The sequence below is a fragment of the Apodemus sylvaticus genome, chromosome 3 (assembly GCF_947179515.1).
Source record: "Apodemus sylvaticus chromosome 3, mApoSyl1.1, whole genome shotgun sequence".
Classification (NCBI taxonomy): domain Eukaryota; kingdom Metazoa; phylum Chordata; class Mammalia; order Rodentia; family Muridae; genus Apodemus; species Apodemus sylvaticus.
The window spans coordinates 95,656,498-95,683,606 of NC_067474.1; the positions used below are offsets into that span (position 1 = coordinate 95,656,498).

General features: G+C 43.0%; 2 protein-coding genes across 2 annotated transcripts in view; both read right to left on the minus strand.

The window, feature by feature from the left end:
• Positions 1 to 4,948: 4,948 nt before the first annotated feature.
• On the minus strand, positions 4,949 to 7,400 carry Cer1 (cerberus 1, DAN family BMP antagonist). Its single transcript, XM_052175516.1, has 2 exons — positions 6,894 to 7,400; positions 4,949 to 5,260 (listed from the first exon to the last, which is right to left on the minus strand). The coding sequence occupies exons 1-2, from the start codon at positions 7,398 to 7,400 to the stop codon at positions 4,949 to 4,951; spliced, it is 819 nt and encodes a 272-aa protein (XP_052031476.1).
• Positions 7,401 to 20,405: 13,005 nt separating this feature from the next.
• Positions 20,406 to 27,109, minus strand: part of Frem1 (FRAS1 related extracellular matrix 1) — a 162,139-nt gene continuing 155,435 nt past the window's right edge. The window contains exons 36-37 of the mRNA XM_052176688.1: positions 25,922 to 26,007; positions 20,406 to 23,065 (exon numbers count right to left, since the gene is read on the minus strand). Coding sequence (XP_052032648.1) covers positions 22,866 to 23,065; positions 25,922 to 26,007 — 286 coding nt within the window. The 3' untranslated portion in view covers positions 20,406 to 22,865. The remainder of the gene's footprint in view (positions 23,066 to 25,921; positions 26,008 to 27,109) is intronic.

Sequence of the window (27,109 nt, forward strand, 5' to 3'; positions counted from 1 at the left end):
ATACTGTTTGTCTTCAGTGTCCTAGGAGGCCGGAGGAAGACACGGGACCTCTGGGGACTGGAGTTACAAACAATTGTGAGCCACCACACAAGTGCTAGGAATCCACGCCTGATCCTCCGGAAGAACACCCAGTCCTGTTCACCTCTGAGCGTGCTCCCAGCCAGAGGAAGTCTTTAATTGCTTGTTAAAAAAAAGTTGTAGGGTAGAAAGCTGTCCTGCCATGCATGAAGTTGTAGATTCCGTTCTTAATAACACACACACACACACACACACACATAGCATATGCTCACATAACCAGGAAATGTCTTTCTCCTAAAAGGATTTAAGGCATCCAAACACATAGTAAAGTCTCAGTGATTGGAAGCTCTTCCTGTGCCTCCAAAGTCTTTGCCTCATCTGTCAGCACACATCATCTTCGCTGCATACTGACAGGCTTGACATGGAAGGAACTGTGTCCAGTTAATCTTTAAGTAGCCTGTAGTTTTTAATGTAGTGTCTTGCATAGAATAAATTCTCTAAAAGTGCAGGAATTAAATGACATCCTTAATTAGGAATTCAACGAACAGGTTAAAAAAAAATCACTGACTCACTTTGGTGGAGGATTGTAACTCCAAACACCAGAAACTTGCTGTGATGGCAAACATCTGTGGCCATGACTCTTGGAAAGGGCCAGCCTGGGCTAGATGAAATCCTTTATTAAAAATAATAATATTAATAATATTGATATTCTCAAACATCAGTGAAATCAGGATTGCCATGTGGCTTTTTTGACTTAACCATGGGATAAGGGACATTTGTGTTACTTCTAGAACAATCCTCAAGAATAAGTACATTATCTTTTCCATTTTTTGTCTCAGACAAGATGCTTATTCCAGAAAGTGTTTGCTCCAGACAAATGTGTAGGTCCTGGAAGAATGTGAAGCAAAGCCAAATGGTGACAAATGTGTAAAAAACAACATAGACCCATGTCAACAAATGCCTAAAATAAGTACACTCTGGGAAGGTTAAAATCTTAGAGCTCACTCAGCTTCTCTCTGTAGGGAACACTGAATGTCAGCCGTCTAGAATATACAGAAACATCTAGGGAAAATAATAATCCCTAAAAAGCACTGAAGGAGACCATGGTACGGCCATTAAAAGGGCACCGCTTTGACGTCCTAGCTTCCAGAGAGCAGTCAGTCCAATGCCATCTGCCTAAGACTCAGAGCCAGCTCATTCTCCCTTTTCAGTCCCTTGCCCATCCCACCATAGGAATGGAAGCTCTACGGGAGCCAGGGTTCTGTTTAACTTGCACTCAGGCTAGTACACAGCATATGTGACAGTGGGGAGCCTCTGTGGAATAAAGCAGACAGTACTATGTGCTGCTGAGCAGCGTGTGCCGAAATACCCAAGGGTATCCAAGTGAAAATACATGTCCATGTGAATGAGTGCCTGTGGAAGAGAGAGCAGGGGGCAGGGTTGGGTCCCTGCTCAATATTTTTCCTACAGATCTCTTACTGAACCTGGAGCTCACAGATTTCCCTAGGCTGCCTGGCCCATCTACTTCAGGATTCTGAACACACAGAAATACACACACACACACACACACACACACACACAGAGGCACACACACAGGCAGACACAAAGACACACACACAGAGACAGACACAGACACACACATACACATGGAGGGAGGGTGAGAGGAAGGGAAGGAGGAAGGGAGGGAGGGAGGGAGAGAGAGAGAGAGAGAGAGAGAGAGAGAGAGAGAGAGAGAGAGAGAGAGAGAGAGAGAGAGATCAGGGCTGGGGTGCAAATGTGTGCTCTCCCATGGGACATTGGGGACATAAACTCAAGCCTTTGACAAGTGCTTTACTTACTGTTCTATCTCCCCAGCCCCTAACCTTATGTTATTTTTCATGACAAGAAGATGAAATCAAGGTCTAGGAAGGCATTTGAAGTGAGGACCAATCAAGTCATAGCAATGTTTAGAGAGAACCTGGCCCAGGGACATGCTCGGACAGAACGGCTAGGTTCTAGACATCCATGAGACCAGTGAGGCGTAAAGCTAAAGTGATAGAGAAGGGGTGAACAACTATTTTAACACAGATGGAAACTGCTGGGAATGTCAAGAGACCCAGCTCAGACTTGTGTCACTGGAAAGCTGGGGTGGGCCTTTACTCTAGCTTTGAGGTTATCCTGTGTAGAACATCAGTCAGTGCCACAAGGGAAAAGCTTCCATGTTTAATGTGGTTCCGTAGCTACGTAAGTAAAGCAAATATATCTGGACCAGGGAGGGTGTCTTAGTCAGGGTTTCTATTCCTGCACAAACATCATGACCAAGAAGCAAGTTGGGGATGAAAGGGTTTATTGAGCTTATACTTCCACATTGCAGTTCATCACAAAAGGAAGTCAGGCCTGGAACTCAAGCAGGTCAGGAAGCAAGGTCAGGAAGCAGGAGCTGATGCAGAGGCCATGGAGGGATGTTTCTTACTGGCTTGCTTCCCCTGGCTTGCTCAGCCTGCTCTTATAAAACCCAAGAGCACCAGCCCAAAGGTGGAACCACCCACAAGGGGCCCTTACCACTTGATCACTAATTGAGAAAATGCCCCACAGCTGGATCTCATGGAGGCACTTCCCCAACTGAAGCTCCTTTCTCTGTGATAACTCCAGCCTGTGTCAAGTTGACACACAAAACTAGCCAGTAAAGAGGGTCTCACAGAAAGAATGCAGTCTTGTCGCCCTTTACCATGAACTGGTCTATAAAAGTATTTAAAGACAGCCATAAGTAAATTAAGTTCTCAAGTCTGTTGAAAGAAAGGAAACTACAGTCCATGCAAGCTTAGACAAGCTGCTTAAACTTACAAGGCTGCACTCTTTGCTGGTAAAATAGGTGATTCTCTGCTTCACACACTTTTGAGAAGAAGAGATGGCCTTTTACAAGACACATCTGGAGCCTGGCGGATACGCTCTTTGTGCATGCCCTCCCGTCCATTTCCTATGCTCTTGTGTTTATACACTGGGCCACTAGACACTGCTTTCTCTTGCAAGCGAAAACATTCATGAATGAGCATTTTTATGAGGTTAGCACAAATCACTTTATGAATGTAAGCTCCGGCCCTTCTATCACCTAGCCCATCTGGAGTTTACGCTCGAGGAAGAGCAAGCCAGAAGTTTGAATAAAACCAGTGATTGTTTGGAGCTTGGGCTTGAGAGCCTATTTGCAAGTATAGATAAAGGGATTTGTGAAGACATGAGGAGAAAAGGACCCCAATTGGCAGAGATGGGTTTACATAATCAGGGTTAGACTGTCACACACTAGACAGATGCTCAATGACTTTTGGCACCAAAATATATTGACCAGCTGGGATATCATTAATGCTTAACAATTTTATCCTTATGACCATATCTTGGCCAATTAGGTTGTCTTTGGCCACCAAAGGGTATAATATATCCTGTTGTATATGTCACATGGGCATCCCGGTAGTTCGTATTCTATTACATTGATATGTTGCATAATACACACTAACTACAAATGCATTTGATTCTTCAGAGTGCCATGTTAGATGGTGATTTAAAAGAATTAAAATACGAAATTAATTTCTTTATAAACAGTAATTAGTCATTACTAGGGAAAGTGTGTGTGTGTGTGTGTGTGTGTGTGTGTATGTGTGTGTACTGAAAGGGATCCAAATCAAGTAATTTCTAAATAAATATCTGAAAAATTACTATTAAAAAGTAATCTGGCTGGGGAAAAACCAGTATTTGGGCATAAGTAAATGCAAACAGGAAAAGGCAGTTGCTAAGAGAGGGTGATTGAATGACTTAAACAGAGGCTGTTTGTAAAACCAGAAGGTCGTGGCCAGTGTCATAAGCCCATCAAGTCATTTCAGAAATGCTTCTTAAAGACTAATACCAGACATTTATGTGGCACAGCATGTTCAAGAATTTTTCACACTCTACAATTTAATATACTACAACATTCAGATCATGCTCAGAACTTGCCACTGAAGTATCTGCCAGGCTGAATTTGTCACACATACTCTTATACAACAGGAAGAAGCCCAAACATTGAAGCCCAACTTACTACAAGATTCAAAGGCATGTGAGTAGAAGATTTCATCTATAAATCATTTTGCTTCAAAATGACTCTCAGTGGACTTGGAGACTTACGGGGTATCTTAGCAACTCCCTCGAGTGCCTCTGATACTGTTCATGTATTTTGCTCTTACTGCAGGAAAAAGTTTGGTTCCTAGTGCCTGAGCCCCCTCCACGTGCAAACTGCTGAGAGTAGCTTCCCTGTTCCTTCTTCAAAGTCAGACAGCCAACATTAAACTTTCATGTGGAGAGTACAGAAAGGAAAAACAAATATGGGCCACCAAGCAGGCTGCTTCCCACATCTGTGGCAAGGACCATTCAATAGAATCAAAATACTTCCTGAGTCTCAAAGGTCACTTTGAAGCATGCAAAAATCTCTTTAAAAATCCGTCTAGGGCCGGGCGGTGGTGGCACACGCCTGTAATCCCAGCACTCTGGGAGGCAGAGGCAGGTGGATCTCTGAGTTCGAGGCCAGCCTGGTCTACAGAGTGAGTTCCAGGACAGCCAGGGCTACACAGAGAAACCCTGTCTCAAAAAACCAAATCCAACCCCCCCCCAAAAAAAAATTATTAAAAATCTGTCTAGGGGATATGTGTTATGGCACATGCCTGTAATCCCAGCACTCAAGAACTGGATCAGGAGTTTAAAACCATCCCCAGCCACATAGCAAGTTTGAGGCCAGCCTGCAATACATAAGACCCTATCTAAACACAAGTGTGTGTGTGTGTGTGTGTGTGTGTGTGTGAGAGAGAGAGAGAGAGAGAGAGAGAGAGAGAGATTGATTTCCCATTGCGTTTTATATAACCCATTTAACATTTCCAGATCGAACAACCCTCCCTCCCTTTTTCTGTTGAAGTTTCACTTCCTATGGTGATCATGGGTTTGTTTTTGAAGCTCCAAGTCCAGGCATGAAGGAATCCTGGGGACCAGCCAGTAGGAGGCGCTCCTCTCCACGCTCTGTCTTCACCATGCATTGACATTCTTCTACTTGTATCACCGTCTTGACCACGGGGGTTGGGCTGGTGCAGTTCAGCCTCAAGTGCACGGTGGTGGATTTGGTGGGTGAGCAGTGGGAGCAGAAGTTGTGGGCATGTGCCCCTTCTCCAGGAAAATGAATCGAACCGCATTTCCCAAAGCAAAGGTTGTTCTGGACAACGACTTTTTGACAGTCTTCATGGGCAATGGTCTGAAAAACAAATGGATTAGGTCATCTGGAGGCATTTCCAACCACTCGTGGCACAGAGGGATGACTTAGAATAAAGTGCTCTAAACTCTCTACTTGGGGACATTTTGTGATATCCAAGAGATGGTGTTCCTTAGGGACTGAAGCCACCACAACAAAGCTATCTTTATTGAGTTACTCATCGGTTAACCTCTAAAACTTTAAGTTAACATGAGAACCTCCTACTAGAAACAGCATACTGTAAAGAATTTCCATCTAATTGGATATACCCAAATGGAAACAAGAAGCCGTAATGGCGACTTTCCTATTTAATCACCACATCTTATCTTTCTGTTACCCATAGTGCACTGTGCACAGCAGCTTCTAAATAAAGACTGGTCAGTTCATCAGAATAGGCCAGACAGCATGAGTCTAATTCTATTCTGTTTTGCTTGAGCTGGGCAGCACACAGAGCTCTAAGCAGCAGAATCACAATGCACATGACTGTATTACACTGCCAGTAGCCCAGAAGCCCATACACCCAGTTTTATGTGTCTTTCAAAATATGACTCCAACTCCTTAATTTTAATCTAATTAGCAATAGAATTAAAAAGTAAGAATTTCAAAGGAAATTTGATTGCCTGAGTCTTAGGAGCAATTTTCTAATTGCACGTGGTCCAGCAAAGCAGATATTATTACTTGATGATTGACTTGTCATTGCTACACCGGCAATTGCCTTAGAATACTGCCTGCTTAATTGGGCAGTGTTACTAGACTATAAAATTTTAGTCTCTCCTGCCCTGCTTCTGGTTCTGTGTCTTCTTGATGCATTTTCTCTATTTTAATGTAGCCTTTGGAAAGTAGGTGTGGCCAGGAAGGAAGCACAGGTAATGTGTTCCTTTGTCTTAGAAGTGCAGAGTTGGTCACAGTCACTATAAATTAGCCAGCACAAGTTAGGATTCGGGATAAGGAAAGACCTGTTTTTGTATTAAGATACTTTTAAAAAAACCTGTGAGAAATATAAATTCTACTTTAAATTATGTTTTGCTATCACAATGCCAAGAAATGATAGTGAGAATCTCAACACAGAGTTTCTGCAGGAACTTTCTGAACATCAAATAGTTTTAGCAAAAGTTAAAGAAAGTTCTCAGGAACCTGTAGAGTAAGAAGCTGAGTATCAGACATGCACGTAGGGCTCTCCCCGGAGATGTCCAGTGTACCCCACCTTGGCTCCTGTTTGATTTGCTTGCTTTTCTACATATCCTCATGAATATGGAGAGAAGCTGCAGGGTTGTTCTGGCAATGGCTCTAAATTCTCAGTTTCCTAACTGATAGCCTTGCTTTTCTATATGGGTGAAACCCAACAGACAAATATGTGCACGCTCAATGACATTACGGTGACTACCAATACTGAGCAAGCCACCATGCTAGCATGAAGCGTTTCCACCATGCCAAGAAACACTGGAGACTCGAAAAGTGAATGAGGGAGATGTTCTTACATTTTGCCACATCCCACAATGAATACCCAAGGATCAAATCTGGAGTCAGATAAGGAGCAGGCTCCCCTCAGCCTCTTCCCATTTTGCCCTTCGCCCTAGCTGTCCAGCTGTCCTCCCTCCTTTGCAGACTCTGGTTTTTGTCCCTCCAGAATGCATACCTGGTTGAAGGGCACTGTCCTGCAGGTCTCCCAGTGTACTTCATGGCTTTTGATGGGCAGGATGACCCCCTGGGAGGCTGGGCCCCGTCTGAACATGAAGCGATGCCAGAATTTCTTGGCTTCCTCCTGAAGAGGTGATCTCTCCACTTTCCTCCCATCTGCTGGCTGAGCGAGGGCCTGGATCCCCGATGAGACAGGGTCACTTTCCACATCCCTTGTGGGGTAAATTTCTGTCTCAGGTTTCTTCCAGAATCTTCCAAGCCTGGACAGCATCTTCTCTCTCTGCCTCTGCCCTTCCCCAGCCAGGCTGGTGCCCATGAGATGTGGCACAGCCACAAACAGATCCGGCTTGTCTTCTGCCTCCTCATGGTTGGCCACATGCAGATCTCTTCGACCTCTTTCTAGGAGTGCAAAAGAAAACGAGCCCTGATTCTGGCAGTCATCCACACATAGGCCTGCCTTCCCCAGGGGCAAGAGAACAAGCAACTGAAGTAAAAGGAGATGCATGCTTCTCAGATCCCAGAGACTGAGATTAGATTCACAGATGGCCCGGCCCAAAAGAGAGGATCACTCTGCAAGACTGCGGCCAGGGCGTCCCATATATGCTACCTGCCTGGAAGAGTCGGGAGGCAGGTGGGCAAAGCAAACACACTGTTTGCTCACATTATGTAGTGCTAATGATGTCCTGCCTTCCCTTTGGCTCTGTGTGTTTAAGGCCCCAGTGAAAGCCTGAGACCCAGGGGGTAATTAGCTGGTGTTAGCTGTTGTCTGAGACTTAGGAGAGGCTGCACTGGCAAACACAGCTTGCTTTTTGTCTGAATTCTTCATGACTGACTTTAGAAGAAGAAACAGTCAGCTCACATTTGCTGACCATCTGCATTGAGCTGGAGGAGAACAGATAGGGCTGTGTTTACTAGAAAAGCATCTCAGCAAAACAAAAAGGGCACAGGAAGCAACAGCCCAGGCCCAGAGACGGAGGCAGAGATGGAGAGACAGAGAGAGAGAGAGAGAGACAGAGAGACAGAGACAGGGAGAGTCTGAGAGAGAGAGGGGAAGACAGAGAGAGAGGCAGAGGCAGAGAGACAGAGACAGAGATGGGGAGACAAAGAGAGGGGGAGAGAGAGACAGACAGAGACAGAGATGGAGAGACAAAGAGAGGGGGGGAGAGAGAGACAGACAGAGACAGAGACAGAGATGGGGAGACAAAGAGAGGGGGGGAGAGAGAGACAGACAGAGACAGAGATGGAGAGACAGAGAGGGAGAGACAGAAAGAGGGAGGGGGGAGCAAGTGGGGGAGAGAGAGAGTTAGAGACAGAGACAGAAAGAGAGAGTGATAGACAGAGAGAAACAGAAAGAGAGAGAGAGAGAGAGAGAGAGAGAGAGAGAGAGAGAGAGAGAGAGAGAGAGAAGGAAGACTGAGATGTCTGCCACAGTGGTTAAGAAAGCAGAAAGCACTTTAGCATTGTAGGACAGGAGCTTCTTTGCCATCTCTTGTATCCACATGTGGATCGAAGCTGCGGGTCACAGCTGAGTTAAGGGAATACATTTTCCTTGTCCATACACAGAGATTCACAATTCTAGAGTTAATCCTTTCACATTAGGAAACAAACACTGAGTGCCAGATTTCGCAACTGGCCAGAGATCAGCAAACTCTTCCAATTGTTTACAAATTTCTCCCCAGAGCCCCAAGTGACACAAGCTGACAGCTCATCAATCAAGGAGGATAATGGGCCTCTCAAACCGCTTTGTCACTGTTATTATTTCCTTTAACATTGAGGCTTGTGAATGTGGAATACAAACCAGGCCTGATAGATTTGGGGGTGAAGCTTCAGTGTGTGTGTGTGTGTTGGAGGGGGGTCCTTACCTGACTGAATCCACATCTTCTGCCTTAGTTTGCCTTAGTTCCAAGGAACTGGTGATCAAATTCAATAAAGATCAGATTCAATAAACACAGCCTTCAGGGATTAGGGGAGAAAGTGCCAAATGAAATCAGCCAAGGGTACAAGAAACCTATCAATAAAAAGAAACCTTGGAATTCGGCTCTGTCCACCCAAAATGGCCTCCCAATGGGAAACACAACACAGTTGCTTATCTTTCTTCCCCCCCTTTAATTTAGTGGCCACATTCCTTTCTTTTGCTGGCAGAGACAATTCAAAAAGAACCCTCTTTTGTTTAGTATGCAGATTTCTTCCCACAAGTTCCTCACTGTGATGTCTTTCCAAGTATTTGTGTTCTTGATAGGCCTTGCTGAGTTCCATGAGGCAAAGCCTTGACTGAGTTATTTTATAAACTATGTTTAAATGGATTATCATTTTACTAGACTTCTTAAAGATATATATTTTACTGGTTTCAAATGTCCATGGTGACTTTCCTAGTATTCACTGATGGGCTACTGACCCATCTCACCAGAACATTGATATTCACCATTTATTTTAATTAGTCTCTTTAAAACTTTACCCAGTACTTGAGTTTCTTAGCTCCCTGTCAGCAGTCCAAAGCAGTGTGCGTGGCAGAGTAGCTATTAAGTCTTCTGGTAATAAACATGGCGTGAAAGCCAACGAGGATACATTTCCTGGTTTGTTTTTAACATCATTGTTTGGTGGCTTAAATCCCACGGCTGTCAGTCACACAGGGTCTGGCCTGTCCCAACTAAGCATTAATCCAGAGATTCTACCAGGGATCTCAGCTTCCCTGGTACAGTTGGAACAATTTCTGTTGAACAGACATTTATAGAAGACTTACTCTAGATGAAAAATCAGGATCAATACTGGAAAATGACTAAAATGATTAAAAACTGCCTCTTGCCTTAAGCAGGTTAGACAGCCAGGGGCACACACGGGCTCTCTGATTTTATTACCTATGGGAATGTCAGTCACTCATTTTAAAATTTTCTTTTGGTCTTAACTTCCCCTCTTCTGGGCCCGAATTTTGGTGCTTATAAATGCCCATTACAAATCACTCCTAGAGAATTCCCTTTTTTTGCTATCCTGCCAATTCCTGTTACTCAAATGTGCAAATGCCCTGACTGACAAGAAGCCTCTTGTGGGAAAAGCATGAAATCAAAGGCAGTTTCCAGATCTCCACTTTACAGCTCAAGACCGGGAAGCCCCCACCCCACCCCCGCCTTCTCAGCGATGTATACTCTGATCAGTTCTAAAGCTCTGGCTGTGGCATGCTATCTTAAGCACATAAATGAATATTGTGCTGCTTGTAAAGGAAAGGAGTGGCCTCTGTCGTCAGTTGACATAGGCATCTCTTCTGTCCATTTGGATGGGCCAACTGGAGGCAGGTCTGGAGGAGACTCGCAAACACAGCAGGAATCTGTCGCACAAAAAAAGCAGACAAACTAGTGGTGTGCTTCCTACAAGGAAACAAGCCTGAGGCAAGGTGAGGGCACCCACGAGGCTAAATCCACTTCCTGAGCCCAAGTAAGGGAGAGCCATAGCCGCCGGGCTCAGATCACCCACATCATCCGCCACGCGTGCGAGGCATGCTCCGATTCACAGATCCTCGGCAGACCTAGATACCTACATGAAGATTTCCCTTATGCCGATGGCATTTCTACAGAAAGGCAGCCATGACAGTTAACCACTCAAAAAAGAAAAGAAAAAGAAAAGGCGCGAAGGGCCTCATTGCTGCCTGGGGAAGACTTCCTCATAATCTCCAGAGGAAGCTGGAGCGGCTGCGCTAGCAACTTAAAGCTTTGAGATCCTCAGAGCTTTGCACCCGCTCCCTGATGCTCACCTCTTCCCCTCGTCTGCTTAGGACCAACTTCCGGGAAAATGATTTAAATGCTGAGAGTTTAGGAAGGCAGAGATGGTCCTCAAAGAAAGGAAGAGGTTATAAAGACGTCGAGGCCAGACTTCAGTGGCCTCCTTTTCCGCTGGTCTCCTCACCCACAATATTCTGACCCCCGTTACACCCTAGAGCTGCTGCCTTCTGAACAGCCGCGTGCAAGTTTCACACTCACGTGTGACATGCTATCATCATATACACAGTTCTAACCGAATAATGTTTATGCGGACATTTATTTAGCACCGGTTCCTACTCTGGATTTCAGAGTCACAAAAAAGATCGAATGGGTGGTTCTTGTCACCGTCTCCAGATGTAAGTCGGTTCCTTTCGCTGGGAATGCTCAGAAGCACTGGTTTAGTGGATAGGTGAGGCCACTAACTAACTTGTATCAATGAATCTTCGGGTCCTTACTCCTTCCCTGTCCAGCTTGGGTCCCACGGTGCATAGCTTTAGACTTCAGTACTGTTCTCTCTCCCCTGCCCTTTACAAATCCCAACCCCGGAGACATGCAGGTATTCACCTTTTCTGACTAGAGCACCACCATGCTACTGCCAGAGATAATGGGAAAACGGGACAAATTGGTTCTGTACAAAACATCGTTCTCTCTCCTCTGCTCAGCACTCTATCTTATCACTCTACTCCTCTCTTGTTTCCCATATAAACCTCGACTCCAATGATCTCAGCCCATTGATTGCTCTGGCCTGCCCTCATTAACAGCGACGACCTTACCCCCCCCCCCCCCTTTTTTTCTATATTCTTTGTTTACAATCCAAAAGCTTTCCCCTTTCCCAGCTCCCCCCCCCCCCATATGTCCCATAAGTCCTCTTCTCTCCATCCATTCTCCTATCTTCCCCCCCTCCCTTTTCTCTGTCCTGGTACTCCCCTACAATGCTGGATCAAGCCTTTCCAGGATTAGGGCCCTCTTCTTCCTTCTTCATGGGAATCATTTGATATGCTAATTGTATCTTCAGTATTCAGAGCTTCAGGGCTAATTAATATCCACTTATCAATGATTGCATTCCATGTGTATTCTTTTGTTACCTTGCTTAGGATGATATTTTCCAGTTCCATCCATTTGCCTAAAAAAATTCATGAATTCATTGTTTTTAATTGCTGAATAGTACTCCATTGTGTATATATACCACAGTTTCTGTATCCATTCCTCCATTGAGGGATATCTGGGTTCTTTCCAGCTTCTGGCTATTATAAATAAGGCTGCTATGAACATAGTGGAGCATGTGTCCTTATTGCATGCTGGGGAATCCTCTGGGTACATGCCCAGGAGAGGTATAGCAGGGTCCTCTGGAAGTGACATGTCCAGTTTTCTTAGGAACCTCCAGACTGATTTCCAGAGTGGTTGTACCATCTTACAATCCCACCAGTAATGAAGGAGTGTTCCTCTTTCTCCACATCCTCGCCACCACCTGCTGTCTCCTGAGTTTTACCCCTTCTTATCCAGAGAAAGAGAAAAAGTCGACAGACAAGAGTTTCTCAGATGTCACCTCAAACCCTACCAGCTCATCTTTCCTTCCCTGCCCCCACCTCAGAACTGCATTCTCTCCTCATTTCATTGACTAAGCTCCACAGCAGGCTCTCCCGGTCACCGCCGTTAGGATGTTCACAAGGTTAGACTGACTCAAACGCTTTCAAAATGTCTCTGGGATCCATAAAAGCTTTCATGTTCTGCCCTCTAGCGCTCTCTCCCTCTCTCTCTCTCTCCTGCATTCACAACTCAGTGACAGGATTGTTTGTACAAACCCAGGCTCTAAGTTCTTAACTGCTCCATTTTTCATGAATTCAGTCCTAAGTAGACAAGGGGAAGAGATGAGCATCGGGGAGAGGGCGAAAAGCTATGCGAATGTCAAAGCTTTAAGTTACTTATGAGAGCAGCCTGCTGCCAGTCTTGGGAAAGATGTTTTCTACACAGTCCACGTAGAGAGCCCCAGCTCTCGGTGCTGGGATTGCAGGCCTGCACCTTGACTTGGGGCTAGGTCCTTGCTTGTTCAGTCGTTTCAGAACTGCTAGACCTGGGCTTAGCTAAGGTCCCTGTGCATCGTCTTAGCCACAGAGAGATGACTGACTGACTGCTCAGGGTCAGGACTGCCATCCCTGAAGTCTGCAGGGTTCACCACCTCAGCCCAGATGCCTGAACACGTTTTTCTGTTTCATTTCTTTTCCTGGCCCAAGCTCTACAGTTAGCTTTGTGGATGTCTCTTTCAGCCTCGCAAATCCAACAGCAGTGTGCATGGAAACTTCTGACACGAGGCTGGTGCTGCTTTACTTTCTGAGAGGGGTCTCTGTCCTAGAGGACTTACACTTAATACTCACGCTTACACTCTATTTTAAAATCAAATTTCCATTAAATCTGGAAGGTTTCAGAATAAACCATTCCTTATTTTCCAAGCTGGCTGCCTCTCAGAGTAGGTTTCTAAACTTTGTCGTACTGCCACAGTTTATAGACAACTCTCTAGGGGAAGGATTTTGACACTCCTAAAGAAAGGGAACTCAGGCAGGAGGAGGCTGCGCCTGCCAGGTAACACAGGCAGCTTGTCAGCTGTTGTGCTCCAGTTGGAAGATGGAGGTGGTGTATCACCAACAGAGAGTGCAGGGGGCATCTGTCTGAAAACGGTTCCCCTCCTGGCTGCCTCACCAGTTTCTGCTTATACAATGCAGGCAGCTTGGGGGAGCCATATTGTCCCTATAAGCTCATAACACATGGACAAATGATTAAAAACACATGGAAAACAGTTCCGCAGCTAAGCTGTAATTCAGATGGGACGGAAAATCAACTTGCAAAGCTTTCAGCTGACTCGGGGCCAAGTGTAGGACAGAATGCGGGAGGAGTTGCCAAAAGAAAGGAAAGTTGTGTGTGTGTGTTGGGGGGGGGGTGCAAATCACGGATCAGAAACCGAAAACAATGACGCCTTGTATTGACAGCCCTTCTCCGAGGCTCTCCAAGAGCAGGCACCAGACTCAACTCTTTGAAAATATTAAAACCTTTCATTTCATGAAAGGTTTTGGACAGATTTATATTTTCTACTCTCTATAAATAAAAGTTGGCTTTACTATCTTGGCAACACCTATGCAGAAACATAATCTTAAGTATCTTTAATGTAAATATTAAAATATTACACATAATATTACCTCTAGGTGTGGGGATTAAGTAACAGGATGGCAGGAGACAAACTCTGTGTGTGTGTGTGTGTGTGTGTGTGTGTGGTGTAAAAACATTGACAATAAAATGGAAAAATAGAGCAAACCTGGCTCTGTTTATGCCCCTAGCCTGAGCCTGGGCCCAGGCTGACCATAAATGCAGGTAGGCTAAGACACCTTTACACAAATTTCAGCTTTACTTAATGCAAAGCCTTAAGAAGGCTTATCATATCTGGTCACTAAAATGACCTGGATTCTGCTGGGTAGAAAAGTGATGGGTGCTAAGTGAGGTAACTCAATCACAAAAGAATACACATGGAATGCAATCATTGATAGGTGGATATTAATTAGCCCAGAAGCTCTGAATACCCAAGGCATAAGTAGCATATCAAATGACTCCCATGAAGAAGTAAGGAGAGGGCCCTGATCCAGCATTGTAGGGGAGTACCATGACAGAGAAAAAGGAGGGAGGTGATTGGAGAATGGGTGGAGAGAAGGCTTATGGGACATATGGAGAGGGGGAAACCGGGAAAGGGGAAAGCATTGGGAATGTAAACAAAAAATTTAGAAAATAATAATAATAAAAAATAAAAATAATTTAAAAAAGCGATGGGTGACGGCATTTTCTGGGAGGCTCCTTACTGTTGATTAGCTTCAGCCCTGAGTGCTTCCTCACTCCCACCCGAGCAGGCCCGACCGCTCTTCTTTCCACGTGTAGCCCCACTTAGATCATTACTGACTTGATGCATGAACCATAATATATCCTCTTGGCACACGTGGCACATGTGTGCCTAAATGCTGAATGTCAATGGAAATTTCAATAATGAAGTCATTCTGAGGAAGTACTTCTCCCACAACTTCAGCCCATCAGAACAGCAAATGCTATTCTGTCAGATGAGACATCATGCCTTCATTTAGTTCTTATTAGAATGGAGTTTGCACATCATAGTTCCTGTCTGAAAGCAAGGCATCTTGGGACTTCAAAGAGGGCTTTCGTAGTCATCTGGACGTCTCCTAAAAGCAGCTCCACGTTGAACACGACTGCCTTAACACATGAGACAGTTACCACTTGTGAGACAGAACCTTAAAACGCCAGTTCTCACCCTCACTTCCCCTCCCCGCTGCAGTTAGTCAGTGCTGTGATTCCGAGAATAATTATGCTAAGTGAAAGAGAATGGCAAAAATAGTAGAGTGCATATGTAGTCCATTTATAGAAAATTGTAGAAGTTATAAGCCAATCTATAGTGACAGAAAGTTGATCAGGTAGTATTTTAAGATGGGAGAAGCAAACTGGAAAGATCAGGAGAGTGCAAAGGGACATGAGGAAACTTTTGAGAGAGGTGGATGTATTCTCTGCGTGTGCTTGCGCATGCGCGCGTGTGTGTGTGTGTGTGTGTGTGTGTGTGTGTGTGTGTGTACTCTAACTGCATGTACACCTGAATGCCAGAAGAGGACATCAGATCACACTATAGATGTTTGTGAGCCACCATGTGGTTTTGGGAAATGAACTCAGGACCTCTGGGAAAGCAGCAGTTAGTGCTCTTAGCCATCTCTCCAGTCCTGTATTTACTATCTAAATTATAAGAAATGACATGAGCATATTATCCCAAATGATACCTGCTAAATGTATTGTTTATCATTTGTCAATTATAAACAGTGTCAATAAAGTTTCTTAAAGAAAGAAAAAAAATAACTACAGGAGTGGTGGCACATGCCTGTAATCCTATCACATGAGAGGCGGAAACTGGAGGATCAAGAGTTCAAGGACATCCTCGGGGACACAAGGAATTCAAGGCCATCTTGAGCCACATGAGAACCTTTCTTAAAACACACACACACACACAATCACTCACACACACACAGAGAGAGACACAGACAGAGAGGGAGGGACAAAAGGAGGGAGGAGAAGAGAGTCCCTTATAACCATAAACAAAAGGTTCTAAAACAAAACAAAACAAAAAGACCTCTGACCAATTCAAACCCAACAACAAATGCAAACAGATAATACATCTCAACCAAGACATTGCCAAGAGAATGAATGAAAGGACAAGTCAAACATTGGAAGAAAATGTTTCATTAGGCAAAGTTAAACTCAAGAAAAAAAATTTAATGGTGCAAGGATTGATTTGAAAAGGTATTTCCCTAAAGAAGATCTGTAGATGGCAAATACACACATGAAGATATAATAATAATACCATTAGTCACCAGGCAAACATGAAGTCAACCCACAGTGTGGCAGAGCTACCAGCTTCATGGGAGCAGAAGTCCACAGCATGCGCTGGTGAGCACGTGGAAGGGCTGAAGTCCTTGGACTCTTCTGGTGGAAGCAGAAAATTCTGGGATGGTTTGGAGAACAATTTTGTGGTTTCTTAGGAAGCAGATGCTACACAACAATGATCTAGCCATTGTACTTCTAGGTATTTGCATAAGGGAAGAGATAGCATTATACCCATCCAGGGACTAACACATGAATGTTCACAGCAGTTTTATCTGTAACAGCCCCAATTATAAACTCCACATCCCCTACATGTCCACTGTTGTGTGAACAGGTAAACGAGCCATGCGGGCATCTTTATGAGCTTTTGAGGTAACACTGAATAGAGAATTTCGAGCTATGCCTTCAAATGTTCCAGCTGTAACAGGATTTCTTCTGGTTGTCTGTGTGTTTTACTGGGCTTTAGGAGTTTGTGCTTTCCAGGATATCCATTCCGTTTAAATTGCTGTGTTTATGCTACTGAACTATCCCTGATAGTGCCCAGTATTGCAAGAATAGCTGTAATACACTAAGAACACCTTAGGACTGCTACTGCCTCATTCCTGGGATTAGTAATCTGTGTCTTTTCTTCCTGGTTAGTCTGGCTAGAACTTTACAGAGCTGTTTTTCCGAAGTGTCCTTTTGGCTTTACTGATATTGCCTAGTGTTCTCTACCATTCTTATACTGCTGGGGATGGAGCGCGAGACCTTCCGCACCCCAGAGAAATCCTCTACCATGGAGTCTTTGGACTTTTGAACCATGGTTTTATCGTATAGAACAGGTTAGTCTTGAGCTTGGACTCCTCCTGCCTCTGATTCCGTGTATCTGACATTCCTTGTGTGCTCCTGACATTCCTTGGTGTTCTAGTGTGACATCTATTACCTCCTTACTTCTGCCTCCTCCTCATCTACTTTTCTACTTTTGAGACAAGGCCTCACTATGGAGTCCTTGCTGACCTGGAACTTGCTATGTAGATTAGGCTGATTTTGAACTCACAGACTCAACTGCCTTCTGAGATCCAAGGTGGAAGGCAAATGTGTGGCTTCTCATGAAGGTAGAAGTGGGTTGTTGGATGAAGATCTATGGACTTTTTAATGTAAAAATCTTATTATTGTAAAATTTTCCCTAAGCACTGCCTTATAGTATCCCACAAATGTTGATATATTTTCAGTTTTATCAGATCAAAATACTTATGAATTTTTAAAATTTTACCCATAACATACACATTAAAGAAGTGTACAGTGCAGTAGGTAAACACTCAGAGAATCTTCCAGAAACCTCTTTGTCACTGATTCCTAATTTAATTCCACTATATCTAGGGCATATATTCTACCAGGCTGGAAAAATACATTTTATGTTTGTGCCCTAAAACTTTGCCTTGGTAAATGCTTTACATGCACTTAAAGATAAACCCCAATACTTCTGGACACTTCCAGAAATCTCTGTTACACTGTTGCAGTGAGCACCCAGGAGATTCTGCATCCTGGTTGATTTCCTCACTGCTCATTCTATTGACTTTAAGGAAAGGGTATTGACATGTCTGACTGTGAAGACAGATCTGTGCACTTCTCTCCCTTCTATCAGCGTTTGCTTTGCGTGTTTTCTAAACTTTGTTACCAAATGCATGCATGCTTCCGACCACAAGGTTCCGTTACTGATCTATGCCTTGGCGTTATAAACGACTCCTCATTATCCTTGGCAATATTCTTTGCTCTAAAATTTATGCTGTCGGACATTACTGTAAGCCACTCCAACTTCGACTAGGTTTAAAGTGGCAGAGCTCTTTCAACTCCTCTACTTCACATGGATTTGTGTATTTATATTAAAAGTATGTTTCTTATAAGCAGCATGTAGTTCAGTCTTAACGTGATTTTTCTATACAGCGAGTTGAGCCAGACTGCCCTTTGGAGGCCAAAATGCAGGTGGAGAGAGAGGAAGGGAAAGGTGGGCCGGGCGGCAGCCCTGGAAAATGTTGCAGGTTACCATGAGGCCACTAATGGAAGTGTTGGTTGATCTTTGTTCCTTTTTGTCTTAAGATAAACGGAATTTTATTACCTGGAGGAGTATAGGGCCTATAAAAGCTGTTCAAAATGAACAGTTCTGTGTAAGTTATGAGGATAGTATATTCATTTCCTGAACGATCCTACTCTAAAGGCTTGCAAAATTAATTTCATGAAAATCACGGCGTTCTGGATTACCGACATCTGAACACACTCTGCTATTAATGGTGGTTCTTTGCCATGAATGATGGGGAGGAAAGAGAGGAAGACCAGTGAGGCAATGTTGCCAATTTAAAACTATGTCAAATTTAGCATTTCTTGTCCGTGGACCAATGATACAAACAAGCAAACAAACTCTGGGTGAGCGTCAGGCACAAAAGGGAAGCTGTGTCTGTGTAACAGATACTGTGTATCAGATAACCACACAGCAGAGCCAACGCCCGGTTTCCAGCTTTTGGAAATGAATTTTATCTGGAGACTTTTCATAACACTTCACAGTTTGAAATTCATCAATATAAAGTATTCTCTTTGGGGCTGGGGTAAAGGTCAGCGGCAGAATGCTTACTTAGTATGTGCTGGTTTTAATCTCCAGCACCTCAACAGATTATAAAATAAAATATTCACTTCAACAGGTTTTAGTGTATTCACTGGATTGTGTAATCATCGCCACGACCTAATCCCAGTGTATTTCCAACTCCTCAAAAGGAACCGCTACCTGTGAAGAGTCACTTTCAAGCCCTCAATTTCTCGACACCTTGAAAACTTTGGGTCCACTTTGGATTTATAAATTTGCCTATTCTGGACATTTCATATAAATAGGATCATATAACATATGGTTTAGGGTGTGTCTTTCATAAATTTTATAACACTATTCAGAAATACTGTGCTAGAATATAATAACGCCACCTGAATATTACTATTGAAAGAAATTCAGCCTTCCATTGTATATGTCTATGTTTGTGTAATGTGTGTGTGTGTGTGTGTGTGTGTGTGATATGCACATAGAAGCTGGTATGTGGATGGGGCAGGGTGAGTGCATGACTGTTAGTATTGACCCTTCCCTTGGAGCTGATCGTATCCGTTAGACTAGGTTAGCCCTTGGGACATCTCAGTTTCCATCCCCCCAGCACTGGGATTACGAGCACAAACCCCAACACCAGCTTGTTACATGAGTGCTGGTGAAGGACATGCATGTTCTTAGCATGTTTTACATAAACACGGCAAGCATGTTACTCATTCAACTATGTCCCATCCAGGTGCTGGGGTGCGATTCTGAGATGTCAGTCCTGACGCTGCTTCCTTCACTCTGTAGACCAGAGGAAGACGTTTTGGCTTCAGAGGACCTCAGTGTTCTCCTCTGTAAACTGGGAGTAGTGGATAAGATGATATCAAAGATCTCTCTTCAATTTCTGTTGCTCTGGGAATCTACGGTAAGGACACAAACTGTCTATTATTTAGGGAGAAAAGCTAGAACAAATTAACTAAATTTAAAAATCTTCATTCCCAGCTCCTTCGTGGAGGCATGAATTGAGAAATACTGGGATTGATACCTGGCCTTTCTGATGAGCTTTGGCAGTGAAGACCCGTTTCTGAGTCTGGAGAGAGCCTGAGCAGCCGGCCTGGGTGTGCTTCCCTCCTAGTCTGAGGAAGGTGAGGTAATCGCCACTCTCCAAGGCAACTTCCTCTCTGCTCAAATGCTCTCCAGGTCGCCTGGGCAGTGCTGGTGCACACCTTTAATCCCAGCTCTCTGGAGGCAGATGGTGGTGAATCTCTGAATTTTAGGCCAGCCTGGTCTACAGAGTGAGTTCCAGGACAACCAAGGCCACACAGAGAAACCCTGTCTTGAAAAACAAAAACATATGAAAAAAGTTTTCCAGACTTTAAAACTTTTAGAAATTTGCATGTATACCCTGTGCTTTTCTTATCTCATTCAGTACTATCTCTCTAGATTTTTAAGACAATGCTAGGCGTCTGCTGCATATTCAATACTACTGAACAAATACTATATGAATGCATGGAAGCTAATAACTAATAGCTAGTCTAACCAAAAACAAAAACAAAAACAAAAACCCTAGCCTCCATTAAGATACAAACCGATGGCGGCACATGCCTACAAGAACAGCACTGAGAGACTGAAGCAGGAGGCTCATGAGCTCAAGGAACGTCCACTACGCAGGGAAAGGCTGTCATGAAAAAGCAAACAAAGTGCCATCAATTAAACAATACCTGTGAGGCCCCACGAAATATGTAAAAGACGACAAACTAAAGGTACAGTATCTGAGAATTAGGCATGTTTATTTTATTGGCTCTGACACAACCTTAGATACAGTACATTTAATATGCTACTTCATTACAGAAATTAGTCAGCACCAGTTGATGAGTTAAATTACATAGAACCACAGTGTTCGTTAAAATACATGTATATTTGGGTTGCATTAAAAATAAACTACAGTAGAAATACAAATGTTGCTCAGTTTGTTTTTTCCACTCTAGGGAAGGGGAGGGAACGATTAACAGCCAGCTTTTGAGATTTCTCTTCAGTAAACATACTATGAATTCTTTAAAGATCAAAGAAAAAAATCTAAAAGTTCGGTACCATTGAGCTGCATGTATGTCCTTGCACATAGGAAGTTCCTGAGTGGACATTCAAGTTAGAGGGGGAAGGGCGAGGTCAGACCACTGCTGCGGGTCCTTCTCTGCTATTCAGATCTCCAGCCATTCCTACTCAAGCCTGACAGTGGGTCATGCCACACCCAGAAGCTAAGCTTACCTGAACTTGTGTGCTCTTCCAATCACTTAGCCCTGGCGTCTTTTTTTGATGGAGCTTTCATGATCCAGAAAGTTTCAAGATGGTCTATCCCTAATCGATACAAACCCTGAACCATTCCCTAGGCTAACTGCTTGCAATTATGGCCACACCATTTTCAGTGCAGGAAAGTCTAATAAACTGGCCATGCCTCCCGGGTTGAACACGGTTGGCTTAGTTCTGTATTTCCAGCTTTAACGGTGCACGCGGCTTTAGAATGAATTCCTCAGTATCTGAGCAGGAGAGCTCCGCCCTCTTTCCTGCACTCTGAACCTCAACTTTGCACAGTGCAGAAGTTAGTAGACTACAAAGATCCTGGCTGGAGTTGGGGTAGAGGGAGGATTTGGCCTGTTTGGGTTAAACACTAAAGGATCCTTATGTTCCACAGGCCTTTGTATTAACTGTCTACAGACTTCTCCAAACCTCCAAGGTAAGAGCATACAGCTCTGCAATTACATCTGGATTTCAGCAAGAGACAGAATGTCTGAGTCTTATCCTAACCTCCTTAGGTAGAATTTTCTATGAACCGAAACTTTGATAAATGAGCAGAAATGAAGCAAGCCTGTCATGTTTTATATCCAGAAACTAGAACGACTTTCTTAAGCCATTTTTAGTGTCTATAACACTCAAGATATTATTATTCTATTTAAAAAGTCTGCCCTAAAGCTCTAGTCTCCTTGAGCACCTCATTTAATTCTAAAGTTACACTGGTGCTCATATGACAAGTTATATTTGGCACAGCTGTATTTTTAAGAGATTATGAAAAGAAAAATTTTAATAAACATTTCAAAAAAGGACGCTCTAACTTCCTATAATTAACCCTGGGTTCCAGGAGGGATTTTTGAGAAGGCACAGCATGCTTCATGGCTACAAAATGTTTCACTCAACTGAGTTTATAAATTAATAAGGTACCTTCTATTAGAGAAACTAATTAGCATAGTATCTCTGCAAATATTACAGATTTAAAGGCTCAAAGTCATATCAAAAATCCTTTCAAAGGACTGGTTTCCAGTCCTATTTTTCTTTCTTTCTTTTTTTTAATTGAGTATCTTCATTCACATTGCCAATGGTAAAACCTTTCCCAATTTCAACCCAGTCCAATTTTTCTTTGGTCATCAGAACAGTTCATGAGGGTGTTTCTAAGGGAGTGGCATTTTTCTTCTGTATGTCAGCCATCTTCATATACACTCCTTATTCCATATATCCTTTAAAAATACTTGGCAACAAAGAAAATAGAGATGAAGATACTGCTACTTCGAAGTTCACATGACCTCGGAAGGTGAGAAAACCCAGTATTTAGTCAAGGAATGGCACAATGCCATAACTGTATTGCAATGTAACATTTCTCATGAGTGGAATGGTTTGATCTCCCTAGTGGTGGTAGAGCCCTGCCTGCATCTAAGCTCTCCAATGGAGGCAGGCCTCTGCCCCACATCACTAGGTCTATGCAACTGAGCATCCACCTGAAAGACTCTTCCTTTCAGACCAGAGCCCCTTTGTGTGCATGCAGCCTCTGGTTTGAGTTCACATTAAAATGACCTAGTGAAACAAACCAACCTTTGGCATTTGACCTTGGTTTAATGGATCTTCAGGGCTGGATTCACTCAGACTCCATGGTAGAAACACCTGCAATACTGATCTTTCTGGACAGATTCATTTGAGGTCTACAATGGAAATTTGTACTGCCTGAGAGTTGGCATAGGAAAGAGTCTGAATCTTCTAGAAGAAGTAAATCGTATAGCCTATAACGTTGCAGACAGTTATCTAGAAAAATACTGAGATACAGAAGTTGTATCTCACCTTGAAAGGCACATTCGTACAGTCATCTCCCTGGGTCTGTTGATCTGGCTTCCAGGTTTACTTGACAGACTCACAAAGAGTCTGCCCAGCCAGCCACAACAATGCATTCCCACTGAGCAATACATATAGATATTGTAAATAGACAAGAAATCTCAGGTTATGTTCAGAGTTTCCTTGAGCACACAAAATTGTGAGCCTTGCCTTTGTTACAGTTCTTTGACTGCCATAGTCCCCTCTTCTGAACCAAAACACAGTTCTTCCCAGGTTTGGGGTGCCGAGGGGGCCCTTTCTTCCAGTTGGTGAAAGCAGCAGGTTCACCTCCAATCCACTCCCAGCGGCCAGTTCGCACTTGGTTCCTCAAGCCTAATGTGAGCCAAAAGAACATGCCAAATGTTTTTATTCCACTTTAACTCAGGTACCACGGCTGGCCTATTCCTTTTTTTTTTCTGCTGCTCCTGTCAGAACTGGTATAAAATTGCTTTCTTTGCACCAGTTAGGCAAGTGCTCTACCACTAGGCTAGATTCCCTCCTCGGCTGTGTGTTTTGCTTTTTGGGTGTGGTCTTACTAATTTCCCGTGAGTCTTGAACACACCATCCTCCTACCTCAGACTTCCAAATAGCTGTAATTCCAGGTGCAGACCACCGAACCTGCCTTGGTTTATGGTAGTAAGCAGAGTTATAAATAAATATGAGGTCCAGTTCTAGAACCAAGAAGGTTTGAGGACAAAATACAACACAATTAAGGAGTATTAGTATTATCTAGCCAAGCAGATTCTGCTCTCTTTGGGAGAGGTTACTCAACCTTTCTCATCTAAAGAATGGGTATAAAAACAATATATACAGTTTGTTGAAGATTAAAGATGATAACCCATGTAAAATTCTTACCATAGGCAGTGAACTAAAGAATGCTGAGAGTGGGAGAAATAATCTTTCATGAGGAAAAGACCCCAACTGGTTCTTCAATACCAGCTAGTCAAACCTGACTTTATATCCATTCAAGTGACAGTGTGTGTATGGATTTAACAGGTTTATTTATATATTTAAGAACATACATACATATGTATATGTACATATTTATAATAATATAACAATTAAAGAAATAGAGGTCATGAATTTGAGAAGGAACAAGTTGGAGATAGGGAAGTGTTGTGCTGTGGTTCTCAACACTCCTAAATCTGCTACTCTGTGATACAGTTTCTCATGTTGTGATGACCTCCAATCACAGAATTATTTTGTTGTTATTTTGTAACTGTTGTTATTCTGCTACTGTTATGAATTATGATGTACACATCTGTGTTTTCCAATGTTCTTAAGTGACCCCTGTGAAAGGGTTATTCAACCCCAAAAGGGACTGCAGCCCACAGGGTGCGAGCCACTGTATTAGAGGGAAGAAACGATGGGGGGGGGATGTAATTTTATTTTAATTAAGATTTAAGAGACCTTTTTACATATCTTGGTGTCTACTTAATAGCTGATATTATTTTTAAATCTATTTTTATTTTATGTATATAGGTATGTTATTTGCACAAGTACTTTTGCCTACATGTAGGTCTGTGTATCATGTATGTGCAGTGCCAGGAGAGGCCAGAAGAAGGCTGAGATTCTCTGGTTGTGAGATGCCACATGGGTTCTATGAACGAACCCTAGGTCCTCTGCAAGGGCAGCGGGGGTCTGAACCTGCTGAGTCATCTCTCTAGCTCTGAGGGCTATTATTGTTATTCCTGTCACCTACCCACCAAGCTCCTAGCACAGGGAAACAGACATTTTGTCACCCATTATTCCTTGTTCCTGTTCTTTAAAAGCTTTCATTTTCACATCCAGAAGTAGCTGGTGACATATCATCTCTTGTCTGGGGCTTAACATGTCTCAATCTGCTACGATTCCAATAAAACTCAGCCTTTTTTTTTTCCTCGTTGCTGCTCTACTCCCACTGGCAATTTCTGAAAATTAGACTCAAATGTTGTAAGTATCTGTAACATTTGCTTAGAGAAGTGTTCTCCCTACATCTCATAATAGAACTTTTAAAAAGAAAGAAGTGCGAGGGAGGAACTCTGTGTGATCGCAGAGCAGTCTGACATCTTGTCACTCAGATTTAACTGTGACAGCCATTCGAGCCACCAGCATGCTGCCTCCCTCCACTGCCATTTCGGTTGGAAACACCCTGACCTGCACTGGCTATTGATCAGATCATGTGTGCTTCTGTGGACACAAAGCCTTAGGATCATGATGGACGTGCAGAAAAATTATGCTCCAGACTAACTTGATACTCTTAGACCTTGTCTAGATTTAAAGACTCAATGAAGTTTACAGAAAAAAAAATAAAACTTGAGAACCAAAGACTGGCTTTATAATTGTTACCCCAAATACAGCGTCTCTCAAAGGCAGCAGTGGGTACATTGACTCAAGTATGCCTTGAGAATTCTACCTCAGAAGAAACTTGTAAGATTGTTTTACTGTCAAAATTAGAGAAAATACTAAATTTGAAAAAAGGTTAAGGAATAAAATTCAAAGTACCTGTATTGTTGGTTAGAGATAAATAATTTCCAACTTTAGCACATAATTCTATAATTTCTCTCTTTTTCCTTCTCTCTCTCTCTCTCTCTCTCTCTCTCTCTCTCTCTCTCTCTTTCACTCTCACTTGTACATAAATTTTTTTTTATTCCAAATTAGTCAATGTCTTAAATGGCTATGAATTCTTTCTTTTCATTTAGTATCTGGTCACAAATGCAACGCACTATATCTTATTAATACTATAATATATAATTGTTTAGTCAATTAATATATACACAAGACATTTGTTACAGCTTTACTAGATAATGTAAGAATAAATAACTTCATCTCCACATAGGCATGTTATAATCTAATTTGCTCTACAGCTATTTCTAAATATTTGAATTTTTAAAATGCTGTGTGCTGAATTTTTATGTCAGTCTGACCATAACTATGTCTTTGACATAGATGTCCAGGAATAAAAGTACTCTACCAAGAAGCCAAAAAATGGTCCTTTTTTCTCCCAGGCTGCTAGGGACTGAAGCCAGGGTCTTGCATGTATGCCCCGTCACTGAGCCATACTCCAGGTCTTATGATGGTTTTAACCCTCTAACCATCTATTACATTATCATAAGTTACAATCACTTGGCCAACAGAAGGGAGTGGTGGGCATCAGTTCCTTTGCTGCTTGTATGCTTGCTTCCTGCTCAGAAGAGTGCAGATACTTGCCTATCCAGAAGGGCTTTCTTCCACTGACAGCCCATAGCCACTGCATGTGCCGCCTGGAGAATACGGTCACAAGGTCTCCCCGGTGCCTGCACATAGACAAATGAAAACAGGAGTCTCAGAGACATGGTGTTTACATTGCTGCTCATATGATGTGAAGAACAGAAATGCAAAAACTAGAAAACTAGTAAATATGTAGAAAAGGCTTTTCAAGATTTTAACACTCTAGCTTAGCTTTGATGGGCATGGGCAACAGTGGGAAAGTGCTGTGTTATACATGGGTTCTATTTACATCATAGTTCGGTGTAATTTCTTGGAAATTAACAACTGTCAACTTGTAAAGATTATTTAGATCAATTACTTCATACCAAAATATTCTGAAGAATATTATCCTGTTTCTTCTCCTTCTTGGAGACAGGGTCTCATGTAACTCAGGCTAGCCCCAAACTCCACACATAGCTTGAACTTCTGATCCTCCTACAGAAACTTTTTATAGCTGGTATGAAACAGTCATCCACTTAATTTGGTCAGTAAGTGACCCTGATTTTCTTCTCAGATAATATGACTCAAAGTTTAAATTTTGAGGTTGGTGTGTTTACTTAACCCCATAAGCACGAGCCTTCCCATGTCTCAGTGAAGAGGAACCAGCCCCATTGTCAACCTTGTCCATTTTATACAAGCTAGACAAGTTTAGACAAGTCAAATGACGAGAAAATAAAACCACGATGACTGTCCTGCTGGATCAACATCTATTGACATGTAGACAAGTACGGAAGAAAATGGCGACATAAAGTCAAACCATTGCTGAGTAAACTTGTCTCTTCCTGTCAGCAGTCACCATTTTCCCTCAAAATAGAATTCTCTGTGAATCACACTGAAGCCATTTGAATTATCTCTGTGAGCAGCATTTGTTATCTGACTTCTCCAGTGGAGCTTATTTAAAGCTCTCGAAAAGCTCTCCGATAAAAACCAGTAGGTTATTTTCTCCTTGAAAAGAAATGGGTTCAAGGAGGAAGCAATGTATAAATCTGCCTCTATCATGGCAGCACAGTGTGCCCTGTAGATGAACAGCTATTCGAAGCGGGATGTCTTCTAAGTTGTCCTCTGACTTCCACGTGTGCGCCCTGGTACTCGTGGACTACGTGCACATAAGTGACAGAGGAAGGAAAAATGTTAAGCCAAATGACAAGA